The sequence below is a fragment of the Temnothorax longispinosus genome, chromosome 12 (assembly GCF_030848805.1).
Source record: "Temnothorax longispinosus isolate EJ_2023e chromosome 12, Tlon_JGU_v1, whole genome shotgun sequence".
NCBI lineage: Eukaryota > Metazoa > Arthropoda > Insecta > Hymenoptera > Formicidae > Temnothorax > Temnothorax longispinosus.
This window is the reverse complement of record NC_092369.1, coordinates 12,981,914-13,006,439: the sequence shown is the minus strand read 5'-3', so window position 1 is coordinate 13,006,439 and position 24,526 is coordinate 12,981,914. Positions and strand designations below refer to the sequence as shown.

Genomic DNA, 24,526 nt, shown 5'->3' with positions numbered 1-24,526 from the left:
ATGTATCTTTTGAAATCCAATCTTCGCGATTCAAGGAAGAAATTCTTTTTATCTTCCGATTAGTCGCTTCAAGCTTCGTAGATTCATCTGTAGATGTCACCACTGCGATTTTGAAGTAGCTGCGAATAAAAAAGGGAGTATCTACGTGAAATATTCAACGTAATCGGCGACGATCGCAGAATTGCAGAGCAGAACTTCCAACTGTACGATTCGGATTTTTCTTTTCACGTGTCGAGCAACAAAACGGTAGTTCTATTTGCATTAATTTGTATTAATTTGTAAAACGGACGTCGCTCGGCGAATTGGGTCCGGAATCTCGATCGAAATCCGTTCCGAGACAACTCGGTAAACGAAGGGGGGGTGGGGGGAGGGAATTCGACGCCACCTTTCCGCCTCCGCGCGTCGTCCTTTTTTGTCTCCGTTCTGCAAACACCTGAATAGCGTTCTCGCGCCAGTCAGCTAATTTGCGGGCGACGCTAGTCAAAACAGCGTCGCACGGCGCATTTAACGCGGCGTCCATTTCGCGTCGCCGGCGACGATCGGCATGTCCGATCGGTTCCCCCGCGCGTGTAACGACCCCCGTCGAATTTCCCTCCCTCCCTAGGGGTCCCTGTGGCGACGTTCCGTCGACGACGCGACGCGACGACGACGGAAGTCACTGCAACTGGAAGTCGCGGTGTTCCCTCCCCCTCCCCCTCGCTCCGGCGAGCGTGCGCTCGCGTTCAGTTTGAGTTTCTCAGTTCCAGTTCCATTTTCGTCCTCGGTTTTTCTCGTTTTTTCACCGTTTCGTATTTTCGCGTTTCCATTCGAGGTTTCCGTTGAGTTTCCACGATTCGCGCGCGACACGTCGTCACGGGGGATCGCCGATCCGTGGATCATTTTGGTAAGTCCGCGAGGCTTCGAGATCGAGACGCGATTTCGGAGCACACATCTGTTGGAAGTCCGTTAGCGTCCGATTTGCTCTTCTCGTCTCACCCTCGTCTTACCTTCGCCATTGCAGAAAAGTCTTCGGCGAAATTGATGGGCACGTAAGGATCACATGCGGGAGTCGGGACACGCCGATCGCAAGAAAGAAACGCGGCGAAACGCGCACGGACGATCGGAGATTTTTTGAAAAAGGTTAGTCGATAGCTCTTCGCGTGTCACCTTTGAAATTTACTTGGGAGAGACAGCAGTGTGGAAAATTCTAGGAAAGGGCCATCTTCTCGCAACGTAATCCCCATTGCTTTTCAATGCGCTTAATTTAATCCTTAAGTGCGCGGCTTTGCAACGTCTGTAAAGCAGCCTTCCTGGACAGGAAGGCTCGGAAGGTCATTATGTACTTAAAAAAAAAAAGGAAAAAAAATACTCAGGATGCTAAAATTGCCCATTTAAGGAGTTATCTCGTCGGCATTATGTGAGGAGGCGAGAAGTGACGCATTGAGAATTTTGTTGCGTGTGATTTTCAAATAAAAAGATATCTGAATGAAAAGAAACGCTTCAAGTCGCTTCAACGCACTTATAAAATTGTTCGAAAGCTATAATTCTTTTCTCTTGACAATTAACAAACAGCCGTAAAAAAATGTGATGCGAGAGAGAGTGATATGTGATATATGAGAGAATTTAATTAGGAACATTCTTTCGAGTGCATTTCAAAGTAAAGGGCTACGTTGCAAAATAAATGCGCCTGTAAGTTTCTCAGTCGTCGTTCCAGTAAATTTTGAAGAAAAAAATAATAATTATTGGCTTATCCTTATATCTATCGAGCCTGTCCAATTCAAATGTATTTAAACACATTTCGCCGCGTTTGTCGACAGAAATGTGCAGTCGCGTTCCGCGTACGAGGGCGAGATTATAAATCAGAAATTAAATATAATAACGTCATTTCTAGTCGCCACTTCGATCAAACTCCGATTAATTTAATTGGCAATCAACTTAACGAGTAATATTTTAATTCGTTTAATAAAGATTTTTGCTCCGAGAGTCATTCTCATCAGAGTATAGATTGAATTAATCGGCGATTAAGTTGATCGGAGTTTGATCGAAGTCCCTTTGCGCGACGCATCAGTCACGTCCGAATGTTCAGTGTTTTTAGATTCCGACCGCGCGGGAGGAGGCGTTAATTAACGCGGCCCGGTGTACACATACCCGACGGAAGCGTGCGCGACGACACGCGATTGGCTTTACCCGCTCTCGATAAGGTGTGCGCGCGCGCACGCAGGCGCGCCGAGCCGAGGAGGCATCCCCGAGACGACTCTCCCGAGTTGTGGTTCCGCGGACACGGCGTAACGCGGCGCTGTCGCCCCGGCCGGCCGCCATCTTGTAAGAGCTGCCTGCCCCGTAGTGTTTGGAGGTTTACAGCGAGACGGGACACGGGACGGCAGCTTCTCCGCCGGAGGCTGGAAGTGCTGCTGAAGTGGTCGGTGCTACGGTCCTTGGCAGTCCCTGGGCAGTCCAGGTGACTATCGCGCGAGGCCAGGGTACCATCGAGCCGCCGGGACAGCCGCCAGCGGATCCTCCAGCGCGCCCGAATCCGTCGAAAGATGGTGAGTTGGTTGTGTCCGCCGTTAACACCCTGGCCCGGAGTGGCCCGGAGGAAAGAGAGCGAGCGGAGCGAGTGAGCGCCTAGATATTTATCGCGAGCGTCCGAGCTCGCGCGCGCGCGTGCGCGCGCGTACACACGCACGCACGCACGCGTCCTTTTGGCACGACGACGACGACGTCGTCGTCGTCGTCGTCGTCGTCTTGATCTTCGTCGTTGTCTTCGTCGACGGCGGCGACGGCAACTTCGTCGTTGGCACGATCGACACCCGGCGTCGCGGAATCCGCGTTTTAACCTGTACGTGTCGTCGCTGACAACGACGTCGACGACCAGGAGCGACCTGTCGGAGCGTTCGAAATCGCCGTTCGCGCCAAGTATTTCCCCCCTTCCCCTTTTTCTCTCTCGTTCCCGGGGACGATTTCGTCGCTTGGCAGTTGCCTCCGTCGCGCGTGTACGCCGCGCGCCCGACCGGGCGACTTCCGGGGTTGTCGAGGGAGACGGGAGCGGGAATGGGGTCCCACGGCGAGACACGGAATTTTAGATCGCCGTGGGTACGCGGGGATAGAGACCACCGGTCACGCGAATCATCGCGTCATCGATCTCGTTGCCGTCGCGAGTGTAAACACGTCGGGGGTACCATTCTCGCGCGCGTGCGGCTCCGCGAAGATCGGAGTACGCGGCGATCTCAGGTGAGATCGCGCTGCTACCTGCGCTCTCTCTCTTTCTCTCGCTCTCTCGCCCCATCCCTCTCTCCCTCTTGCTCCGCTCTCGCTCGCTCCGATCTCGGAGACTCGGAGCTGATTGTGAGACGACGCACGTCGTGCGTGCTGCTCGCTTGTTTAGTCGGTTGCTTGCTTGTTTATTTGCACTTTTGACTGTCATCGCCCGCCGTCGTCGCGAGGGGGTGGGAGGCGGGGGGGGGGGAGAGGGAGAGATATATAGAGAGAGAGCAAATGAGAGAGAAAGGGAGGAGTGCAGCGGTGTGTCAAGTCCGCCCGTTTCCTCTCCTCATTTCACCCGTCGCGTGCTTCCGCGTGAAATTTGCGTTAACTGGAACGTCGACGTGTCGTCGTCGTCGTCGTCGTCGTCGTCGTCGCCGCCGCCGCTGCCGCGGCCGCCAGTCGATACTCCGCGTAGCTTCGCTCCTCGACGCTGCCGGATGCCGATCGCGGCAGCTGCGCGCGGCGCGTCACGCCGAATCTCCGCGAGGATCTGTCATTCGCGAGATCTACGCATCGCGCGATTTTCCCCCTCGTTCGGTCCCCCCGTGCTGACCCCCATAGTCGCGCGGCAGAAATTCCTAGAGTGTCCCCCGCGCATTCGCGGGATTCGCCAGCGGGTGGGACGGGATGGGTGGGGGGGCGAGGAGTTTGACGATGCGATTTTGTACCCTCCCGAGTCTCCCCCCGCACCGCGTCCCTACCCGGAGGATTCGCGAGATGCGTTTGCGGGGGGGTAGGTCACCGCTGAGATCGGTCGGTATTTTTCGCGTTGGAGGTCCTCCTTTGCGTATTTATCTATAATCGGGAATTATATGCACAGGATGGAAGGATATAAAGGGTGATCACATCGGACAGGACGCGGATATCGCTTCTGAAGATGCCTCTTCGCGACTATTTAAAATGGTAATTCCGACGCGGAGGCATTCGTGCGTTTCTTCTCCGCATCTGCCGTGTGGCGAGGATTGGGTGACGTGCCAGCTTCCTTTTTTTTTCGGACGCAGCGGGATGCTTTTGCCCTGCTCTCCCTTTTGTTCCGACTTTTCTCCGGTGGAGCATCGTGGCGTCCCGCCGTGTCGTCCCCGTCTTTGAGAATCGATGATTCATCGGCCTCCCGTCTGTATCTTCATTCTTTCCCCGGATACATTTTTAAAAATTCCTTTGGACCAGGACCGTTTTGCCGAATGAAATTCCTCGAGATTTCGCACGTGACTTCCGCGCCGTCCTCCCACGCACCTTCTCGACGCGTCTCGCGCTAACACGTGACTTAACTGCGATTTAAATAAATCAACGGCGTTTAAGTGACGGCGATAATTCAAGGAAACGAGGAAGAGCCGTCGATCACAGGAGCCAGCGGGTATGACACGTGTCAACGTATGGATTGCCGGCCGGTGTTGAAGGTAACGCGACGGTTATTAAAATCTTGCGAATCGTTTCTGATTTCTGTGGTGAATTTACAGACAGTCGTGTGGCGAAGAAATAACATAACGGAGACAAAGCTTTTGCGTAGCAAATAAATTCTTTTGGCGCAAAGAGGAGCCGCTGGCAGTAGCTAGCTCGCCGAACACTTCCCGCTCTATGTGTAGACGTGGTGCAGTGACTCATCGTTTAAATCGCTAAACAAACTCCGGTAGTTCCTTAGCCGGCGCATGTGTACGTTAATCTGCATAATGTGATAAAGTCGCGCGCTTTAACTTCGCGCACGGAGAGGAAAGGAAAGGAGCAGCCCTCTCTTCCTCTATCGTTTCGCGTTATCGGTTCCTGGAAGAGATTAAAGGTGAAACGTCGCGAAGTACGAAACGCCGTAAACTTTTCCCCGTATTATTCACATTCTCGGCTCGCGCTCGCCCCTCTCGCACGGCGAGAGCACTCGGTGCTTCTAATTAACGTTTCGAAATCTGGCATTTGTGTATGTATACAAATCGTCGGGTGGCAATGCCGCTTCTAAATGTATCCCGCTACAATATCGCCCGACTGATGGATCTGATGAGATTATAATGACAAGGATAGTAATATTGCTAATTTAGGGAAGCATCGTCGACAGCGGCGTCGCTCGTATTTGTACTCTGCATTTACGACAGTTTTTCACTTTCATTGTCTGTTTTTGCCTGTGCGTAAATACATTCACGAACGACGCTGTCATTGATTTGCGAGAGGCAAACTGTTATTGAGGGATATTCCCTGACGAAATGAGTCTAAAGTGGAAGATCGTAGAGAGTCATGTGTCTCAGAGTTAACGGTTAAATAAACGAATGGCGAATTTAACAGGACAGGATTAATTAGTTATAAATCAGTTAATAAAATGCATTAAAATTGATAAAATCAAATGGAGTAAATCCCGATTAGATAATTACTACCAAGTGTTTATTTATTTTAACTTCGCGAAGGGAGTGAAGGAATCCACTAGATCCAAAGTCTTTCCATTTCTCGCAATTGATTATTTTTTTTATTTTCTATTTTTGTAGGTTTTCCATTTGTCAAAAACAATTATGTTGTCCATTAAAACGCAAAAAATCGCGTCACATGGGGATCATAAATTATTTGTTGTTGTCACTAAATTCCAACTCGTGGAATCTCGAAGGAAGAAGAATTGGTCGCGCCCCCGCGTGATTTCCGCGTGATAGCGAATTTAAAGGAAGGACTTTGCTTGTTGCACAGAGCTCGGCTTCGACCGGTGGTACGGAGGGGTCTAGTCCTGCCTCCAGCCCTGCCTCGGCCGCGAGTCTTACGATGGCTGCGCCGAAATACGGTACGCTGGTACCGAACCGTATTTTCGTAGGCGGCATTTCGGCCAGCACCAGCGAAGCGGAGCTAGCTCAGGTTTTCTCGGCCTATGGCAATGTCAAGGCCACGAAAATTATATCGGACCGCGCCGGCGTGTCGAAGGGCTACGGCTTCGTCACCTTCGAAACGGAGGAGGAGGCCAAGCGGCTTCAACAAGAGGTTCGTAATTGACGATTGATGTTAAATTTCTTCGACGAACAATCGACCGAAACGGTCGGGCTGGTTCCTTCATTCATCGGGGCCCTTTTGTTTCCGCTCGTTCCAGGCTGAATGCATCGTCTTGAGAGAGAGGAAGCTCAACATAGCGCCCGCGATCAAGAAGCAGCCCTTCTCCAGATCCTTTGACGGTAGTACCGGTTCGCCCCCTTCCGTGCCTACAAGTACTTACTACTACGCGAACGGTATGTGACTCTTCTTCTTCTTGATTATGGATTTCCGACCGCTCGGAGTCACATTACCGCGGTTTAAACCTTTGAGTTTATTACTTGAATTTTCGTTCCTCAATGGACGCAGTATCACGTTTTACCAAGTTATCTTGGATCTGTGATTTGGATATTTTATATTTTTGGGTGTTTCTTACAGTGGAATATTCCTCCACTTAAAATTTCATTTTATTTTTTACACTCGTAATATTCAAACAAGATATGCAAGAATATTTCTATGATAACTCGTTGCATTAGAAGAACGGAATTCAATTAGGGAAAGATTTGTAAGAGAATTCTAGAAAATTTCCCGATTTAACCATACCATATTTTGTATACGAATGTTCACATTGTTATGTGAACATTAAGAAATATGTTTGAAATTCATCTGTTTTATCGCAATACGTAGAGAATTTTGAGATACTTTGTATATATGTTTTTGATGTGACAGTATCAGGGACGATTGAAGATTGCAGAGATCGCGTTTTTAATTTCTCTACTCCTTCGCCGGTAGGTATAGGTCTCGCTTATCAGAATGGCATGACATTCTATAATACGGCAGCTGCCGCACCAGCGACTTCCATCGCTCCACCTACGGATCCAGGAACGATTTATCAAGCCACAGGAGTGTTTGGTAAGCGTCACTCGCCACAATGCAATCTTACTGGAAATTGTTGCGACAAAACCCGAGGGATTCTACGAATTTGTGTTTATCGATATATTTGAGTGGAACATTTGAAAGATAAAATTGAATTTTGTCGTGAGATAAATCCCTCTCACGAATACAAATGCAGACAATTTTGATTATGGATTTACAACCGCTCGGAGTCGCATTACCACGGTTTAAATCTTCGAGTTTATTACTTGATTTTTTGTTTCCCAATGGACGCAGTATCACGTTGTACCAAATTATCTTGGATTTGTAATTTGGACATTTATATTTTTGGATGTTTCTTACAGTGGAATATTCTTCCACTTAAAATTTAATTTTCTTTTACACGTAATATTCAAAATAGATATGCAAGAATATTTCTATGATTTGGCCGCGTTAGTCATTTGTCTCGCAACAGCCTGCGATTTAAATTTATTAATCTTTACTTAAACGCCCAGGGCCTCAAGCCGCCACCGGACATCAAACGTTCGCTCCTGTGATGTATCCATGTCCGGCTCCGTCGCTGTATATGCCACAGCAATACCAGTATTCTCCTATGCCGGTACGTAAAATAAATACATATTGCTTACCCAATCGTTTTTCATACTTCTACGTCGTCTTCGATTCTCCGTTTAGATGCTCGTGGGTTTCCCTCACACGTACATATAGATCCTAGCATAAGATCCTGACCGTCTTTGTCTGTATTTTGTATTTTTATTAAACGGTACATATCGGTTACGGTTTGACAGACAAACGGTCTGATGGGAGAAGCCATACCACCGGCGTTTCTACCCAACCCTCAGCAAATGCCTACTTACGTCCTTCTCGACGCTATACAGTATTGAGGTCTAAAGGTATAAGGTCTAAGCTAAACGACTAGCATGCCGCTCTTTTTTTAGAGCATTTTACTTTTTTTCTTCCCTTTTCCCAGCCTATTGATGCACGGCCTGTCGATGCATGTTTTTCTTCATCGCCTTTTCCGTCTCACGACCTGTACTTTGTACTCACCGGTGTCGCTCATACTAATCTTTGACAACTCACATTTTGCCGTAACCACAGTATTAAATTTAATCGTGATCTAAACGTATAAGGAAAATTAAGACCGCATTGGGAAGTGCGTGTGAATATATAACAAAGAGAAAAAATTAAATGATACGTCATACGATTGGCAGTTGCGTATAAATTTCATAGATCAATTGATATAATGGAAGCCTAAGGAGAGATAAAGATGGATATGAATGTGAATCATGACATAATTCTAATAAAACACAGTTGCAGTGATACCGATAATAGAATAACGTTTTTAATCGTCATAATGATAAACACGTAATAATCAGCCTTGCAATCATTGGAAATAAAAAGTTGTAACAACAAAAAAGGAAGATAAATAATAGATTATCGATGGATTTCAATAACGCTTAAATGTAATCTTAGATCTATTCCATGTGATCTCTCTAATTCTTTGTCTCTCTTTTCTTTATTCCTTTTCTCTTTTATTTCTTTCCCAACTTGTTTTAATTTTCATTATAAGTCTTGTTGATATACTGTGATTAAATATTATGATAGAAATGTCAAGGTGCTTGTCGATTTGTTCAGTATGGTTGTCTGTCTCATTTCTCGTATTGTAGTTCGTTTCACTTTCTAGAATGACACGAGTTGCACTTAATTCAGCTACGAATCCGAATCACACGCGATCGTTTCGCACGCGGGGCACGTTATTGAAACGATATTGTGTAATGTTATCTTAACAGGTAATTTCTCTCGAACCGAAATTCTATGCTTAGAAGAATAAAATAGATATATTCGAAAATAATTCTCTGTAGATCATTGATAACGAAATTACTATAAGCATGCATATGCAATATGGGTTTAGAATGATCTCTTCTTTCTTTTACACACACACACACACACGAGATGCAATAGACTAAAATACTTAGGGTAGTAAAATTGTTTACTTTGCGTGGATGTTGATAAGTTGCCAATAATTATGCCACGTAACGATTAACGCTTCACCAGTGTACCCAATCCGACTTGTTTCTTAGTTTCGCACACTGCGCTCTTTTCTAATTTGGAATGATCTAGGAAATGACGTATTGTTATATGGAAACAATACACGGATTGAGATATTTCTTAATCATCTTCGCTTGACTTTCACATAGTTACGTTTATTGACTTATTACTTTCATTATAACAAGGCTGTTGCTGTAAATGTTAGTTAGTTAGTTGCGGTTCAACCAATGCTTCCTATTTCTTTAAATCAAAACAGAAAGACGTGCATAAGAATGACAATCGTATTAGATCCTTATAGACGATTATGACATTTGCATATGAATGAAGAATTTATTTTCCCGTTTAGCATTCTATTCTAATTCTATTCGTCATCCGTACGATAATGTGGCTTACATGAAAAACAAGTTCACGAACCTATGCGAATGTGTTATAATACGCCGTTTATATCGTCTCGCTGGATAAATAATAGATCGGAGCAGTAGCTGAAGCACATATCTTTTTTGCTTGTCAACATGTACAAAAAAGGATGTGCACTTGAAGCAAAGCTTTTCCCTCATGATCAAGGAATGAGATTCAATAAAGGAACGGCTAACATTTACAGGAATGCTTGTCATAGATGTGAATATTTACGCGAAATACTCGGTATTCATGTGCAAAGCACATTCCACGACGATGGATGTCTAAAGGTGTCTCCGTTTCTGTCTACAGTACGAACCGTACTACGCAGGAGCGACCGCCGGGGCACCTCAGTATTTGTACGCTGCTACCGGCAGTTCGCCGAGCAACACGAATGGTGGTGGAGGTGGCAACAGTTCCGGCAGCAGCGGCAATAACGGTACAGGAGCTACCAGCCCGCCGACGGGTCCACCGCCACCTCTCCCACCACCGCATCCAACGCACTTCTACGCTCCTGCCGCGCCGGCCCCGCATCATCATCCACCTGTACCAACGGGCCCTCCTCCCCAGGCGCAGGTGGATCATCTGTACTATCCTTTTGCAGCCGGCCCGCATCCCGCGCAGCCGCACGCGCCTATGGGACTGACCGACCAGCAGCTGTTGCTGTACACCACGGACGCTACTTCGTGCCAGCAAACCGCATCTGACAGCCAGGCTGCTCCGCAGGAGGTAAGTTCCTCTCTCACCCTGGCTGCTATATTGATACCTTCTTGACTTATTCGCGTTTAGCGATCCGTCTTCGCGATGCCGAAATGTGTCTTTGATGCCACTTCCAAATTTTACGAGAATAGAGCGGCTCGCTATTGAGTCGCAGTCTTTCTTATCTCTGTAAAACAGTAGTGTATGCGTTAGTAATTGTTATTAATGAAATGTCGATGCATGTCAGCGCGATGAAGATTCATTTAATCGCATCCGGGGGATTAGGATTATACAACAAAGAATCGCCGTGAATGCTCGTTGGTAAATGCACGTTTCACTAAGCCTATTGAGTTAGGCAGGTATTATTCTGTGAAATAAAATCGTAGGATTCACGTCCGACGCCAAGCCACTCGGAGCAACCGCATAGCGAAGTGCAACAGGGCGCTTCAGGTTCACCGGCAACATCTCTGCTGCCCCTAATGCCCGTCAAATTCCCCGTGTCCGGTCGTTACCACACTAATTACCATCCGATCGCGATACACACACCGCACGGCGCGCAAAACGACAGCGAGGACTGCGCCGCCAGTCCGATGCACTGTCGCATCCTCTACCCGACCGTGTACCTACCGCACGCACACCCGCCGTCGCCGTACACACATCACAACGCGTCCGGTACTAGTCTTCTGCCGACACCGTTCTCGGCCTCGCCGCATCAGTCCGGTTACGACAACAGCAACGCGAAAACGTACGGCCACAATTCCAGAGACTACAATAAGTATACGGGCGGTAACAATTTACGCGGTCAGAATCACGGTTATTCGTTGGCACATCATAACACGCACGCCAAGTCGCAGAACACACACGGTTCGCAGTCACACAACAGCAAGTGTAGCGGGAACGCGGCGGACGGGTCGCACAAATATCCGACGATAGCGATGTCGTCGCGATTGCCGGTACAGTACAATAGGAGAACGGCTGGCTCGAACGTGGGCTCGTCGGCGATTCTCAGGTCCGGCGGCGGCTATACCTCGAGTCAGGCTGCGCACAAGGTCAATCACACAACAGCGTCCAACTATTCGTACGCGCCCAACTATTCGAACGGACGCGCGAGGTATTGCGGCGACGACCAGTATTATGAGATTAACAAACCGTCGATGCCCGGTGGTTACGGCTCGGGTCGTAAGAACTGCCTCTCGAATAACAATAATAACAACTATAGAGGAAACGCTGCCCGGTTGGACGTTCACGGAAACGACAGCAACGGTCGGCCTAACAACGACACGGCTCAGACGGACAGCGCCGTCGTCGTCACGAGCACATCAACGACGCTGTCCTCTCGCCTGTCTCCATCCGAACGAATAAACGCGGACGCGTCCAGCCAGGAGAAGTCGGCGAGCCCACCGCCAGCCCCGTACTCACCCATGACACGGCCTCTTCCAACTCTCTCCCCGCCCACTCCCCAGGTCCAGTTTTACGCTCCGGCTCAAAATCGTTATCAGCCGTCCTCCATGCCCCTGTCCCAAACGCAACAGCAGCAGCAGCAACAGCCCGCCGGCAATCAACGCAGCCGGTACTCCGTCGGCCAGGCATTATCGTCCGCCAACCGGAAGCCGTCCGACAAGTATTCAAGCACTACCGGCTCGCAGACGACGATGCTGCGGCAGTCCAAGTATAAGATGAACGGTATAATGCAGCCGACTGCCACGGCGGTGGCGAGCAAACTCGCCGACGATACTCTGGGAGGTGCCGGCGACGGTCCTGGTAGGCTACCGATAACGCCACCCGGTACACCGCGGACGGCCGGCCATCCCGCGGGCGGCGACCAGAATCAGCTGAGCGACACGTGCCATCAGATGCAGGCGCTGACTCTGTAGACGCTTCCTACGCCCCCCCCCCCTCCCCGTCTTTATTCTCTTTGCCCTCTTTGTTGTCTTCTTGATAAGAGTAAATATTTATCTTATAAGAGTCGAGAGAGACCACGCGCGACCTAAGACGACGGCTGCAAACTGTGAAAAACAGTGCGGAAATCAAGACACGCAACACTCATACACATACATTAAAAAATATATATATATATATGTACACGTATACATACATGCTACGGTATAATTTCTCTGGTGATCTCAGACTCGACATGCTAAAGACATTCTATAGAAATGAAATCTTTCCCGGTTTGATCGACATGGCTCGCTGATCGCTCGAGGATCCTGATGGAGGATTATCGTACGAGCGCGTGCAAAGAACGATATATTATTAATAATATGTGCGGAGGGAAAGAAAGAGGCAGATGTACCTAAAATGAAACACTAGCTGTTCTAGATAGATCTGCTTCTTTCTGTACTGTAGCGGAGAATCCAACAAAAATAAAACTTCTCTATCTTAACGCATTCACACAGACACACACACGCACACACACATACACACACATATGTTATAGGTACGATACGTCATTTACATATATATATATATCTACGTTATATAATATACATATATATATATAAATATATATCTATTACAGTATATCCGATGTTACATGCGTGATAGGCTCGACAAACCATGAATCTCGCGAGCAAGGCTAGATTAGTTAGCAAAAGATAGAATCGAGAGAAAAAAAAAGGAGAAAATAACGTTGTTATCGTACAAAGACGATGTGTTGTCATGTGTTCAAAAACAAAAAAAAAAAGATGACGATGAAAAACAAAGCAGAAGGGTAACAGGGAGGCGAGATAGGGTTGATTTCATAAACGGTTGCTCAAGGCACTGCCACATCTCCATGATTTTTCGTTTTCCATCCTTCCGTGGACCACGGGGGGTATCCGTACTTATAGTTTCTCTCTCTCGTTAGAGTAACCGTGAATTCTATATTTCATCGCGTGTTTTTTCAAACGTAGAGCGGACTAAACAACTGGATTCCGTTATGCCTTTCGTTGAGACAAATTTCCGCGCTAAACGTCGTACATGTTGTAGCTGTTAAATACCGTGGGAAAAAAAAATAATAACCGAGACCCAAGTACGAAAGATGAGACGCCCCGTATACCCAAGTGAAAATAAGATAAGATATTAAAAGAGGAGAGAAATAATAATAATGAATTAAAAAAAAAAATGTGTCGGCTGTGAGCTTCCAAGCAAATAACAATAATTAAATTATTATAATATTAAAGGTTAAATAATATTCTACCTAATTGTTACGAAGGTGGATTTCTTTTACCTGTAAATGTGAAATAAATTTGTTATCTCGTATCTCGCATACCGTAGCTATGATTGTCCATTCGGGAGAGAAAGAGAGAGAGAGAGAAAATAAGAAAGACAGATGAGATTTGTAGCGCCGTGAATGTGTCGTGGCGCATGTTACCTGGAGATTTCGGCGCTACCCGAACGTCGTGTCGATACGTAGCTAGATACGAACGCGACAGACAAGGCCTAGGAGAAGGCGTAGAGATAATATCCGAGAGTGAGTTGTTATAACACAAAGGAGATTAATTTATTGAAGAAAAAAAAAAGAAAGAAAAGCACGAGTGCCTTCTATTTGTTTTCGTGATTGTATTGTTGAACATTTGTTGCGTTACGTTCTCCAAGAGCCTCTAATGTTGTTATAAGAAAAAAAGAGATGTTTGAAGAATGTTGTTCCTCTATTTATTTATTGATTTATTGGGCACGTGTGATGCTAGTGCGCCCAAAACTGTAGCCCCCTCCCCCCCCCCCCCCCCAGCGAATTCGGAAGTGTGAGAGTATGATGATACTGTTGTAAAAGCGTGATCCGACGAGAAGTACGGGAGTACCGTGTAACGAGAGAGCGAACTGTTAAAATACAGCGAAACGGAGTCATGTCACGTCATGTCGAGAGAGAGATGTTATGGAGGGAGAGAACGGAACGAGTGTGAAGAAATGTTGCGAGTGCGAGTCGTGTGAATGAGTGTCGCAAGTAGAGGGAGGGAAAATAGAGAGAATGAGAGAGAATGCAGCTTATTATGGCACCTAGTACGTATAGGCGGAACACGAGAGAGAGAGGACATTCTCATATGTCCTCTCACGTGTGTAGCGATATGTGTATGTGTACATATCCATCGTGTGGGTGCGTGCATTTGCATATACGTACGCGTGTATCGATATGTACATATGCACATAAAAAAAAAATATATATATATATATAATATATATATATATATATATAATGTCGAAGCGAAATGAGACAACATATACCGAAGATATCTAGAGTATAACTGCGAAAGAGATACGCGTTATTTAGTCGTGTGTATTTGTGCTCGCGCGCGAATTTGGATAGGTGGCTGTGATTTATTGCGTGCAAGTACAGGTTTATATGTGAGCAGCGTGGCTCGTGTATCTACTCACACACAGGCACACGCATATTTCATATATATATATATATTATATATTATATATATTATGTATATATAAAATACGCGTATCTATTTAAGAGAAAGAACGCTAGATTAAAAAAAAAAGTGCAATTCTATGTTGACTTTGGTACAACAAAGCTAACAAATCGAACGAATATTGTTAGATTAAAACGAGTATTACAAAACCTGTGTGTACTAAATTTAACGTAGAATGGTGCTGTAACTTGATTGGAAAAAAAAAATATGATAAAATATATATTACACAAGATATATTATAGTTTTAATCTAAAGAGGAAAAAAAATACAGCGGAGTCTAAGATAGACACCAGAGCTACGTGTAGAGTAAAGAGTATAGGATCTACGAATGTATCATACGCAGCAAAGAGTGCATTTCGGATCGTGGAATCTCGTCCTGGGCTCGCCTGGTGCATCCGCGACGATCGACGTCGCGGCGGGCGAGAGATTTGAGAGACGCGAGCTTTCGAGATAATCCGTGTTAATTTATTTATCTCCCAGCCGGAGCTACGTTGCTCCGGCGATACGAACACCGGCGACTTGGTTGCGGGGTATTATTAACGTGAGACAATCTTTTTTTTTCCCGCGAGGGTCGACGACAAGATTATTTGCACACTGGATACATCGGACGATAACGAGTATTTGTTAACGTTTATTTACCGTGGACAACACAATTTCAAGATGCTTATCGCTTACTTGATGAAGCGATGCCGGGATTATTTTTTCTAAATTCGCACCGTCGCCAAATACATTGATGCGCAATGTATCCATCGTGGAATTATAATTTGAATATACCTCCGTGTAGATAAGTGGAATCGGTGGTACGCCAGGAGGAAACGTAAAGAGGGTCGCGTTCCACGATCCACGTGTGCCGGTGAGACAAATTTATATATTAATAAACATAAATTATACACAAAATGGCATACAGGTTATACATATATCACAAAAATTATATAAGATTTAAGTACTCTATGGTAATAAAAGAAATATGTTACGCATAAAGAAAAGAGATGCAAATATCTAAAAAGAGATGTTAATAATAATAAAGGACAAACATCTGTGCATGAAGATCATAGAGAAAAAAAAACCACTAGTAAAGGGACGATATAGAATGAATCTGCTGTAAATTTCTTCTGCAATTATATGATAATAAGAATTATTAATGTGTACATATATACATCTGGTGTGTGTATATGTGTGTGCGATTATGTATGTACACACACCATATGTCTACAGGTTGTATAATCGCGGACTTCGTTCTCGGTTACAGTTTTTCTCACGAATCTGAAATTGGCTTTTCCATAGTAAAAAATAATCCAATTACAGTTCCCGAGACAAAAATTTAATTTTAATTTTCAGGGAAATGAAGGCCCAACAAACTCTTTATCTTTCATTTAATTTCAAGAAGCTATAACAGACAGGTAATATTGAACATTTCAAGTTATTGCGAAAGAGATGGTGAAAGAAACTGCGTGCTCGCAATATTGAATTTTTTGTTAAGAAAAAACAAACCTCGAATTCTTGAAAAAGTCTGTAACGGGAAAGAAGTGCGGTAGAGCTTGAGCCACCGTGTATAACTATTAACAACAATCACAATAGTAATATAACAATATATATTAATAGCAAACTCTCATTGGAGTGAAACACGCTCGATCATAGACTGATATGTCATTCGGTACGTGCAGACTAAAGGGTGCAGCCTATGTGTCTGCATGCGTAGTGAAACCATCGGGTAGGAACGGTCGGCAGAAACGAAGTGTTACTCTTTGGCCATAAATAACAAACTGTATTTTTATTGATACTATAATACAGAGATCATATAAGTCTCTCCTCGATGTAATATCTTACCCATGTGAAAAGGTTCGGAAACTAATTGCATCGCAAAGTGTTTGGGATTTTTCTTTCCTTTTCGATTAGTCTTGCAAGGATCCGTCTTAACAAATACGTTATAAGAAATGGCACGCTTCCTCGCCGATATTGTCAATAACAATCGTACTCCTCGAAAATCTAAAGTCTATCTCTTAAGTAAATGGATCTCGAAGCGGTATTCCTGTCGACGACAGACTACACGTTAAATACTTCACGATACATCGAATACTTTACTAGAATCACAATAATAATCACATCTGCAGGAAAATTACCTCGGACGTCGAACTTACATCTACTATCAATTCGTCGACGTTATTCCGTAACGTACTGAGAAAATGCTTCGGTTATGGCAGTGACGGCAATTCTGGTGCATCGATCTTACAACTGTTAAAGATTAGTCGAATATAAATAATCGCTGACAATCGTTTGCTTTTCGTGTCAAATTGTAAAAAAGATACAAATATGGACGATAGTATCATTCCTTAGCCTGCTAATAGATAAAGTGTAAGAAAAATGATTCTTCGTTGATGCATAGCAAATATCGGTCTCGAATACGTGAGATGTGAATAGTAGTAGTGGAATGGAAAAACTATATGCATAAAAAAAGGGCCTATAATACCGTGTATATAGCGGTACTTAAATCGCTACACAGTTAATCACAACGATAATTGATTTAACGTTCTCTTTCGTTACTCCCGAGTAAGTTTCAAACAGTGTAAATTGCATAAACTTTGTCGCGCCCATATAGTTTATAATTCGGTCGTCATATGAGACGTTAAGGCTTGGACGCGGGTAGCGTTGCAACTCTTGCACAAAATGTGATCGTCCAGGGGATAGCAGCCGTGTCCCTCCGAGTCGGATGACAATACTAATCCGCAATCCTCGCACTTGTAGCACTGAATGTGGAAACTGCGATCCAGTGCCACCACTCGTATAGTCTCGTCCTTACCAGGCTCGGGCATTATAGGCAATTTACAGACGCAGCAACGCGGAGCGAATTTCCTGCCGGGGCGAGAACGCAAATTAGCTACCAGGGTCGAATGAATAATAATTTAAAGAGACGAAGAAAAGAAAGAAGGGATGGACTCACTTGTGGAAACACTGAATGCAGTGTATTTGATTCGTAGCGTCCACGGTGAACGGTATACCGTCCAGGCTTTGTCCACAGACGACGCAGGTGAAGCACGAGGGATGATACGGTTTGCCGGTAGCTCTCAATATTCGATCCAGTATCGGTCTGGTACAGACGCAGCACTTTTCCAGAGTGTTGAGATAGTCCTCCTCGCAATAAGGCTTGCCTTCCAACGAGTAGAAGGGTTTCCCCTGTAGATTGACCTTGCACACGAAGCAGGAGAAGCAATTTATGTGAAAGACTTTGTCCATCGCCGAGCATCCGGTTCCTTCTCCCTCGACCTTGCGCCCGCATTGCGCGCAGATCCCATATATATCGCTATCCTCGGCATTATCTTCCATTCCTTGAACCAACAGATCCGTGAGAACGTCGACCTGTAGATAAAATCAGTCGCTTAATCATACACATATTGCTTTACAATTGTGATCGATTATTTTATAGTTGTCGCGGTCAACAATTGACGAAATTGATCTTTAAATGAAATAAATTACACCCTTGTCTCTTATTGCAAATAAATGTGATAATTTACAATATATATATAGTTACTTCAGAAATAATAATCGAATTAGATGTGCGAAGTGTTCCTATTTTTACAGTTTCTATTTCAACAAACTAAAGAACTTGGATAAATTCGGTCACGCGGTACAGAATTTCGAGACTCACTTCTTTAACGGGAGACACCTTGCCCTGCGGTTGAGTAGACGCGGCCGACCCGTAGCCGGAGTACATGGAATAGTTACACGACAATTGTGACGGCGGTCTAGGATTAATCGGCTCGTATATCGATTCGTACGTCGAGCTGGACTGAGAGCTCGGGCCGTAGATATCGGCGGGGTAGTTGCCCGACGGGAAGTCGGTCTGGTAAGTGGCACGTCGCAGCTCGCTGTAGCTCGACGACACGGGACTCGGTGGCGGAGGCAGCTCGTCGGGCGGCGGTGGAAGCGAATTCCCGGGGACGCAGGCGACGTACTCCGACGGCTCCGGCGGCGGCGGCAAGTCGTCTGCAAAGCGAAAAGGTCGATGATGCTCGATTAATTTATCGAAAGATCGCGAAGCTTCTGAAGACTGCGTGCCCAAGACTCCTCAAAGAAATTCAAATGCTTAAACGCTTTCTCAATCAGTCAATAACTATCGTGACAATTCTTATCTTCCAGATTTAGCAAGATTCTCACCAGCCCCGTGCGCGGCAGGAACGTTGCAGTACGTGTTCTCCATCTTGGGGTTCCACTGGATGTTGCTGTATATAATTTCCTTGTCCATCTCGTACGGATACTCGTACGTCGAGACCACCGCGGGCACCGGCGGCTCTACGTTGCTGTACACCGCGTTCCTGGTCGCCCGACTCGCGCGATCGTCCGCCACGACGGGTACCTGAGGCGCCGGCATGTTCCCGACATTGGAATAATAATTCTTCTCGTCGTATCTATACTTGGGCTCGAATTTCTCGTCCGGCTGACGCGCGTAAAGATTGTCGTTGTTCTGATAGAGCTTCGACGCCTCCTTGCCGTTCGCGGGCACCATCTGTGAGAAGTCGTTCTTTATGTCCAGCGGGACGTACGGCGAGGGAGCGTTCATGTACAGATTTGATGGCTTGTCGCTCGACGCCGTGTTGTTGAGAACCGTGCTGTATGACGGTACGGGCGGTGTCTTTATGGTGTAACTTTGCGGTATCTAGAACAGATGGTTATCCGATTATCCGCCGTCGTCAGGGTTCCCGTAAACAGTTTTTCCATTTAGTCGAATATGTATACGATCTCTCGTTACCGTTGTTGCATCCGTATTCGGGGATGCGTGCGAACGGGGGGGAAAAACACACTCTGCGTTAGCGTTACGTGACAGATAAAGATATAGATAAGATCTTTAGAGCGAGAAGCTTATAGGATTCACCTGTGGCTGAGATTTCTTCGGCTTCGGCGGCACCGCGGGCCCGACCTTCTTGCCGGGCTTGGCCGCGCCCTTGGCCGCCTCGTCGCCGATCTGCAGACCCGCGATCTGCTGCTCCAGATTGCCCATGTTCGACATCCTTCTGTCCTGTTCTGCGAACAGGTTAAGTTAGCCCTGCGCGACTCCGCGGACTTTATCGTCGATCTTACCTGACACGAGGGGCACGCACTTCCAGGAGGTTCAAGCACGAGCCGCGGTATCCCCGAGCGCGAGGTGGCTCATAAAAATCAAAAGAGGGGCTCCGGGCGGCCACTCGATCGAACCCACGGCTTTGACAGCAGTCTGCAGCAGTCGCGTAATGGCAACGACCCAGACGACCCTGCACGCACACTTTCTACACTCGAAAGAGAGAGAGAGCGAAGAGTGTATCGTGTATCCGCCTATCCGGCAGCCTCTGGGACCTCTCTAGAGAAAGAGGAAGTCAGGATACGAGAGCGCGGAAGGTGTGACTGAAACAGGAAAGAAAAAACCTCATGACTCACAGCACGAGGGATCGCCGAGCTGTCATTAACGCTTATTCGATCGCGCTTATACCTTTCACAGCGGTATACGATCTACCGAAAGGCACGTTCTCGACTCGTCGAGGACGTCGAGGATCCTCAGGGGGTGGGGGGTAGGAGGAGGAGGTCGTAAGGATGTTCCTTTCTCCGCCTGGTCGTGTTCCACTTCGCTTCTCTTCGACGATCGGGGCGTGAGCGTGAATCACGGGACTCCGTTATCGGCAAGGTGACGAGACGGAATTAAGTCGCGCGTCTGCAGTCGCGTTATCTCCCGGCACCACACCCACGGACAGCTGGTTCCTCGGCTCGCGCCGGTGACGATTCCCCGGATTCCCCGAGACCCCGAGGTATTCTCTTCGAGCACGAGCCGTCCGGACGCCCGCGAGCACCACGGCGGACGCGGTGTATCTACCTCCCGCCGCGCCGGTGAGGGTGAGAGAGAGTCCGCTGGACCAGTTTGGACGCGCGAGATACTCTCGAGATAGGAGATAGTGTGCGTGAGATGTTATGACGCTGATGACGCATCCACGGATATTGTCATCGGGAATCTAAGAAGCCGAGATTTCAGGTTCTCGCGGCGCGCGTTACGATAGATTTACGATTAATTCGCCTGAAATTTTATCCTATTCGCAAGTTAATGAGATTGTCAGGCATTAATAGTTATAATAATAATAATTAAGTATATCATATGTTATTTTTTAACATGTAATAGTGAATATTATATTATTATTATTATTATCATGAATAATATTATTTGAAGCTGCTTTTGATACTTTCATCTAGGAAATAAGACTGATCGGTACACATGTATGCATGGCCTCTGATTTTTTATGTTTTGCTTTCGTCCCTACGGAAGGAGAGAACTCCAGAAAGACTTCCAGGATCAATCCTGTGGGACTTGTATTATTTATCAGCTGTATAAATAATAATGTTTGGAGACGCATCAAGCGTTAAAAAACCCACCATGGAAACAGTACTATAACAATTTATTTCCCATTTATTATCTTTTTAGTGAAGGAGGAAAAAGATTTTCCCTTTATTATACTGTAGTATTCGTCGGGTAAAATCAGCCGACGTCATCAGTATTCAGAGTTTTCCTCGTTTCCGGGATTACCAGAGGTTGACAATGAATCACGAATGTCACGATTTTGCGTTATTTAATGTCGTAAATCGATGCCAATTAAACGCGTCGTTTTGAATTACTGAAAATCAATAAAAATTGAAACCTTATTGTGTCATTTACTCCTCAATATGTCCATTTCTACCGCGATCTCAAATTCTTAGAATCAGGAAAAGATAGTAAAGATAAGTTAAACCGAGATTAAAGTTAATCTACATTGGTAGAATTAAATGAACATAATATAGTAACTCCAACAAAAAACTCCGATTAACGTAATAAGCGATTATCTCGTCAAGTAACATCTGTGTTATTGTTTTGTTAACGCGAAGAGAATAAATAATTTCTGCCGGTTTTAACCGCCGACTAAGTTAACCGGAATTTCACCGAAGTTTATTGCAATAAAATTGTCATAATTCCTTTATACTTCGTATCCTTCGAAGAAACAATCGTTAACTGTGGGAGTTAAAATCGACGAGACTGGTTTTTTTTTATTTATCACCTGTTTTGTTCATTTTGCCGTCTTTACTTGCCATTGTGCCAAAAACCTAACGATTACGTAATCGCTTTACTTAATTGCAGTTATTTGCATTTCGCTTATCTTCTCGCGAAAGACAACAGCTTGTCGCGCATTATTATCGTGCATTACAGTTATATCACACTTTGTACTGGTTTATACTACTTGATGATTAGACTTGATGGATATATATATTGTAATTTTTCCCTATTTTCTACAGAAAAACAAATAAGTGGATCAACATCGCAATCGCATATATGTATACGTGTCATTATCGCGCTACTTATTTTATCGCGATTAAAACTTTCTTTCATTTCATACTCCTAAAATTTCCACACTCTATTGTAGTAATAATTGTGTAATATTCTCTTATCTGTTAAAAATTCTGTCACCTATATTAATTGTTTAGTAATCCCTTACATCTTTCGCTGTACAACGGGATAGCTAATCAATTGTGAAACTGTTTTTATTAATTATCTCTACGTGATAACTTACTTATCGCAGCGTCTGTATAAACGATTTTAGTTTCAACGTCGAATACCGAGATAAACTGGAAAAATGAATCTGCTCATCTTTAGTATCTAATCGTGGGACACTAAAATAATGCCAGTAGAGATATCGAGTTATACGTGGCAATCGTCAAGCAATACATTATTTCTTCATGTCATCGGACAAAATATACTTTTTTTTTTAAGACATCGCGCTTCTAGAGAGAATAACTCGATTTTGTTTCTTATCTAGTTGATAATGAATTACAGTCACTATTTTCATTTATGGATATTTAAAGACAATAGAAAAGTGTTGTTTTACTGCTTGCAATAAAATTTCCAGGCAAATATTGTGTCTCCAGAAGAAAGATATTCTCAAAGACGTCTATCCTAAGACATTCTGCTCATAATGTAAATAAAAGAAATAAAATAAAGTGCTGGTCTTTGATAATTGAAATGCTTGAAGTTACGATTTCTTTCAACTTGTCCTAATTACATTCTGATGCTTCGTCGACTTTCAAGAATTCAGATTTTCTCGATTAAAAATTCCGAACTTAAAATTATTGAAATTCTCGGGATCGAGATTCTTGGAATTCTTGAATCAACCATTTTTCCCCGATTACATTATAATTTAAAAAATTACAAGATATAATACGATTATTAATAATTGTATATGCGTGTACATACTGTACATATATTATATAAACAACGCTGTAAATGTTATTACATCGAAATACTTATACATTGTTATACACAAATTATATACGCATATCTTTTCATACTCTACATAGATAATTCTATATGACTTCACAATGGAGTTTAGTTCAATCCGATTTAATTAAAAATTATACTCAATTGTTATATCTAGTCTCTATTCTCTCAATGTAACAGAAGTGATTCTTATGAGACATATTATACATTATATACATATTTTCAACTTTTATCGATATATAAGAGATCGAATTTTCTTTCCGTAAGTCATACAATTTTTAGAATTAACGCCAGTATAATCGTCGCATTAATAAATCTAATTTCCTCCGCAATCGCTGCATTCTTCGATGTTATACGTATATATCGTGCTATGTTCAACCGCGCGCTGACTGCGATTGTGTCAAATGTCGTGGAATCTGCAATATTCCGGAACTGTGATGAGTGTGAATTGCGATACGCGCGCGGAAGACACTTCTCTGGCATAATAAAGATGCGGGGTGGCCAGAGTACGAGGGAATGAAGGACGCGCGTATTCCGCGCAATTTAATGCCGTTTGTCGACGGCGATAAACCCGGGGATCTCCCGTGTTCGTGTTCTTTTCGTGAACCAGGACACGCGCGCGAACCTTTTTTGGCCTATTAGCAATATTTCCTCATTAGCAATATATGTTTCTCTTTTGTAATGTCTGACGTCATTCCCGCGCTCAGTAACGTGGCTGGCTGAACCAGGCCCTTCTTGTTGTGGACGAACGTTTTCCTGAAATACACACAACGGAATTAGAAGAAACGTCGGGATAACATGTTAAACGTATGCAATAAATGTGTATTATATTACGCGCGCGCACATACATATATATATACATTTATTCGTATGTTCCAGAATCGCTATTAAATTAAAAAACCTTACCATTAAAAGTCACTTTTATGTTCATTTCTATCAATGCAGATTTACTTTAATCTCGGTTTAACTTATTCTTTATTTTTTTTATTACTTAAAACTTAAAACTGGAAAAAGATGAAAAGTAAGTTAAACCGAGATTAAAGTTAAGCTACATCAGTAGAAATGGGCATTATAAGGTAATTTCGATCCAAGTTTGATCAATTTTGTCGACGTTCAATTCAATTGAAGCAGAATTGCTTACAGCTAGATTATAGTGTCTGTTTCTATCAATACAGATTAACTTTAATCTGTACTGTTCAATATACTTTTTATTAATCGTTTTCTAATTCTTAGAACCAGAAAGTAAACGATTAACTTTATTTTATCTTTATGACGGTTATTTTATCAAGACGTATCTACAGACGTATGTTTTAATTAATTGTTAGAACTATAATTTTCCTTGGTTGACACGTAGAAAGAAAGATTAGACGTCAGAAACGCTAAACTTTTGTACAGTTAGAAATTTCTTATGTCCATTTCTACCAATGTAGATGTTTAACTTTAATTTCAATTTAACTTACTCTTCATCTTTTTCCAGTTCTAAGAATTAGCATCAATAGTTCTATCCGTTCTAATAAAAACACTGCAATGTAGATATATACGTCTTGATAAAATAACCGTATAGATCTAGATAAAATAAAGTTAATCGTTTGGTCGAAGTCGCTCTTGTCCTTCTGCTTTCGATCAAGCTCTAATTAATATAATCGGCAATTGAAATTAACTTACAATTAGT

At 44.3% G+C, this 24,526-nt stretch overlaps 2 protein-coding genes and 1 long non-coding RNA gene across 10 annotated transcripts; 1 reads left to right on the top strand and 2 right to left on the bottom strand.

Moving 5' to 3' along the window:
- Positions 1 to 2,147: 2,147 nt before the first annotated feature.
- On the top strand, positions 2,148 to 16,404 carry LOC139823131 (uncharacterized). 4 transcript variants are annotated; one of them, XM_071795469.1, is made up of 7 exons: positions 2,148 to 2,525; positions 5,899 to 6,183; positions 6,290 to 6,425; positions 6,898 to 7,080; positions 7,557 to 7,660; positions 9,817 to 10,233; positions 10,590 to 16,404. In XM_071795469.1, exons 1-7 carry the CDS (start codon positions 2,523 to 2,525, stop codon positions 12,075 to 12,077), a joined length of 2,616 nt encoding a protein of 871 aa, XP_071651570.1. In that variant the 5' UTR covers positions 2,148 to 2,522; the 3' UTR covers positions 12,078 to 16,404. The 4 variants fall into 4 exon arrangements, with proteins under 4 accessions (XP_071651570.1, XP_071651569.1, XP_071651572.1 ...); XM_071795468.1 differs by lacking the exon at positions 2,148 to 2,525 and adding an exon at positions 4,088 to 4,640; XM_071795471.1 differs by lacking the exon at positions 2,148 to 2,525 and adding an exon at positions 4,089 to 4,640 and having other exon boundaries at positions 6,967 to 7,080.
- On the bottom strand, positions 9,243 to 11,764 carry LOC139823148 (uncharacterized). The gene is made up of 2 exons (XR_011734714.1): positions 11,623 to 11,764; positions 9,243 to 10,390 (listed from the first exon to the last, which is right to left on the bottom strand). It is a non-coding gene; the product is annotated as an uncharacterized lncRNA (long non-coding RNA).
- Zyx (lipoma-preferred partner zyxin) lies at positions 16,350 to 20,501 on the bottom strand. Of its 5 annotated transcripts, none has more exons than XM_071795483.1 (7): positions 20,056 to 20,501; positions 19,671 to 19,970; positions 19,465 to 19,613; positions 18,750 to 19,248; positions 18,241 to 18,578; positions 17,536 to 17,951; positions 16,350 to 17,447 (listed from the first exon to the last, which is right to left on the bottom strand). In XM_071795483.1, the coding sequence occupies exons 3-7, from the start codon at positions 19,597 to 19,599 to the stop codon at positions 17,195 to 17,197; spliced, it is 1,641 nt and encodes a 546-aa protein (XP_071651584.1). In that variant the 5' UTR covers positions 19,600 to 19,613; positions 19,671 to 19,970; positions 20,056 to 20,501; the 3' UTR covers positions 16,350 to 17,194. The 5 variants fall into 5 exon arrangements, with proteins under 5 accessions (XP_071651584.1, XP_071651586.1, XP_071651585.1 ...); XM_071795485.1 differs by having other exon boundaries at positions 18,750 to 19,224; positions 19,465 to 19,608; XM_071795484.1 differs by having other exon boundaries at positions 19,465 to 19,600.
- Between the last annotated feature and the right edge of the window lie 4,025 nt (positions 20,502 to 24,526).

Coding starts and splice junctions, on each gene's coding strand:
- Zyx (XM_071795483.1), bottom strand. CDS start 19,599: ATGTCGAACATGGGCAATCTGGAGCAGCAGATCGCGGGTCTGCAGATC. Junction 19,249..19,464: donor CGAAGAAATCTCAGCCACAG/GTGAATCCTATA, acceptor CATCTGTTCTAG/ATACCGCAAAGTTACACCAT. Junction 17,952..18,240: donor AGGTGTCTCCCGTTAAAGAA/GTGAGTCTCGAA, acceptor TTTTATCTACAG/GTCGACGTTCTCACGGATCT.
- LOC139823131 (XM_071795468.1), top strand. CDS start 4,617: ATGGATTGCCGGCCGGTGTTGAAG. Junction 7,081..7,556: donor TCAAGCCACAGGAGTGTTTG/GTAAGCGTCACT, acceptor TTAAACGCCCAG/GGCCTCAAGCCGCCACCGGA. Junction 7,661..9,816: donor ACCAGTATTCTCCTATGCCG/GTACGTAAAATA, acceptor TTCTGTCTACAG/TACGAACCGTACTACGCAGG.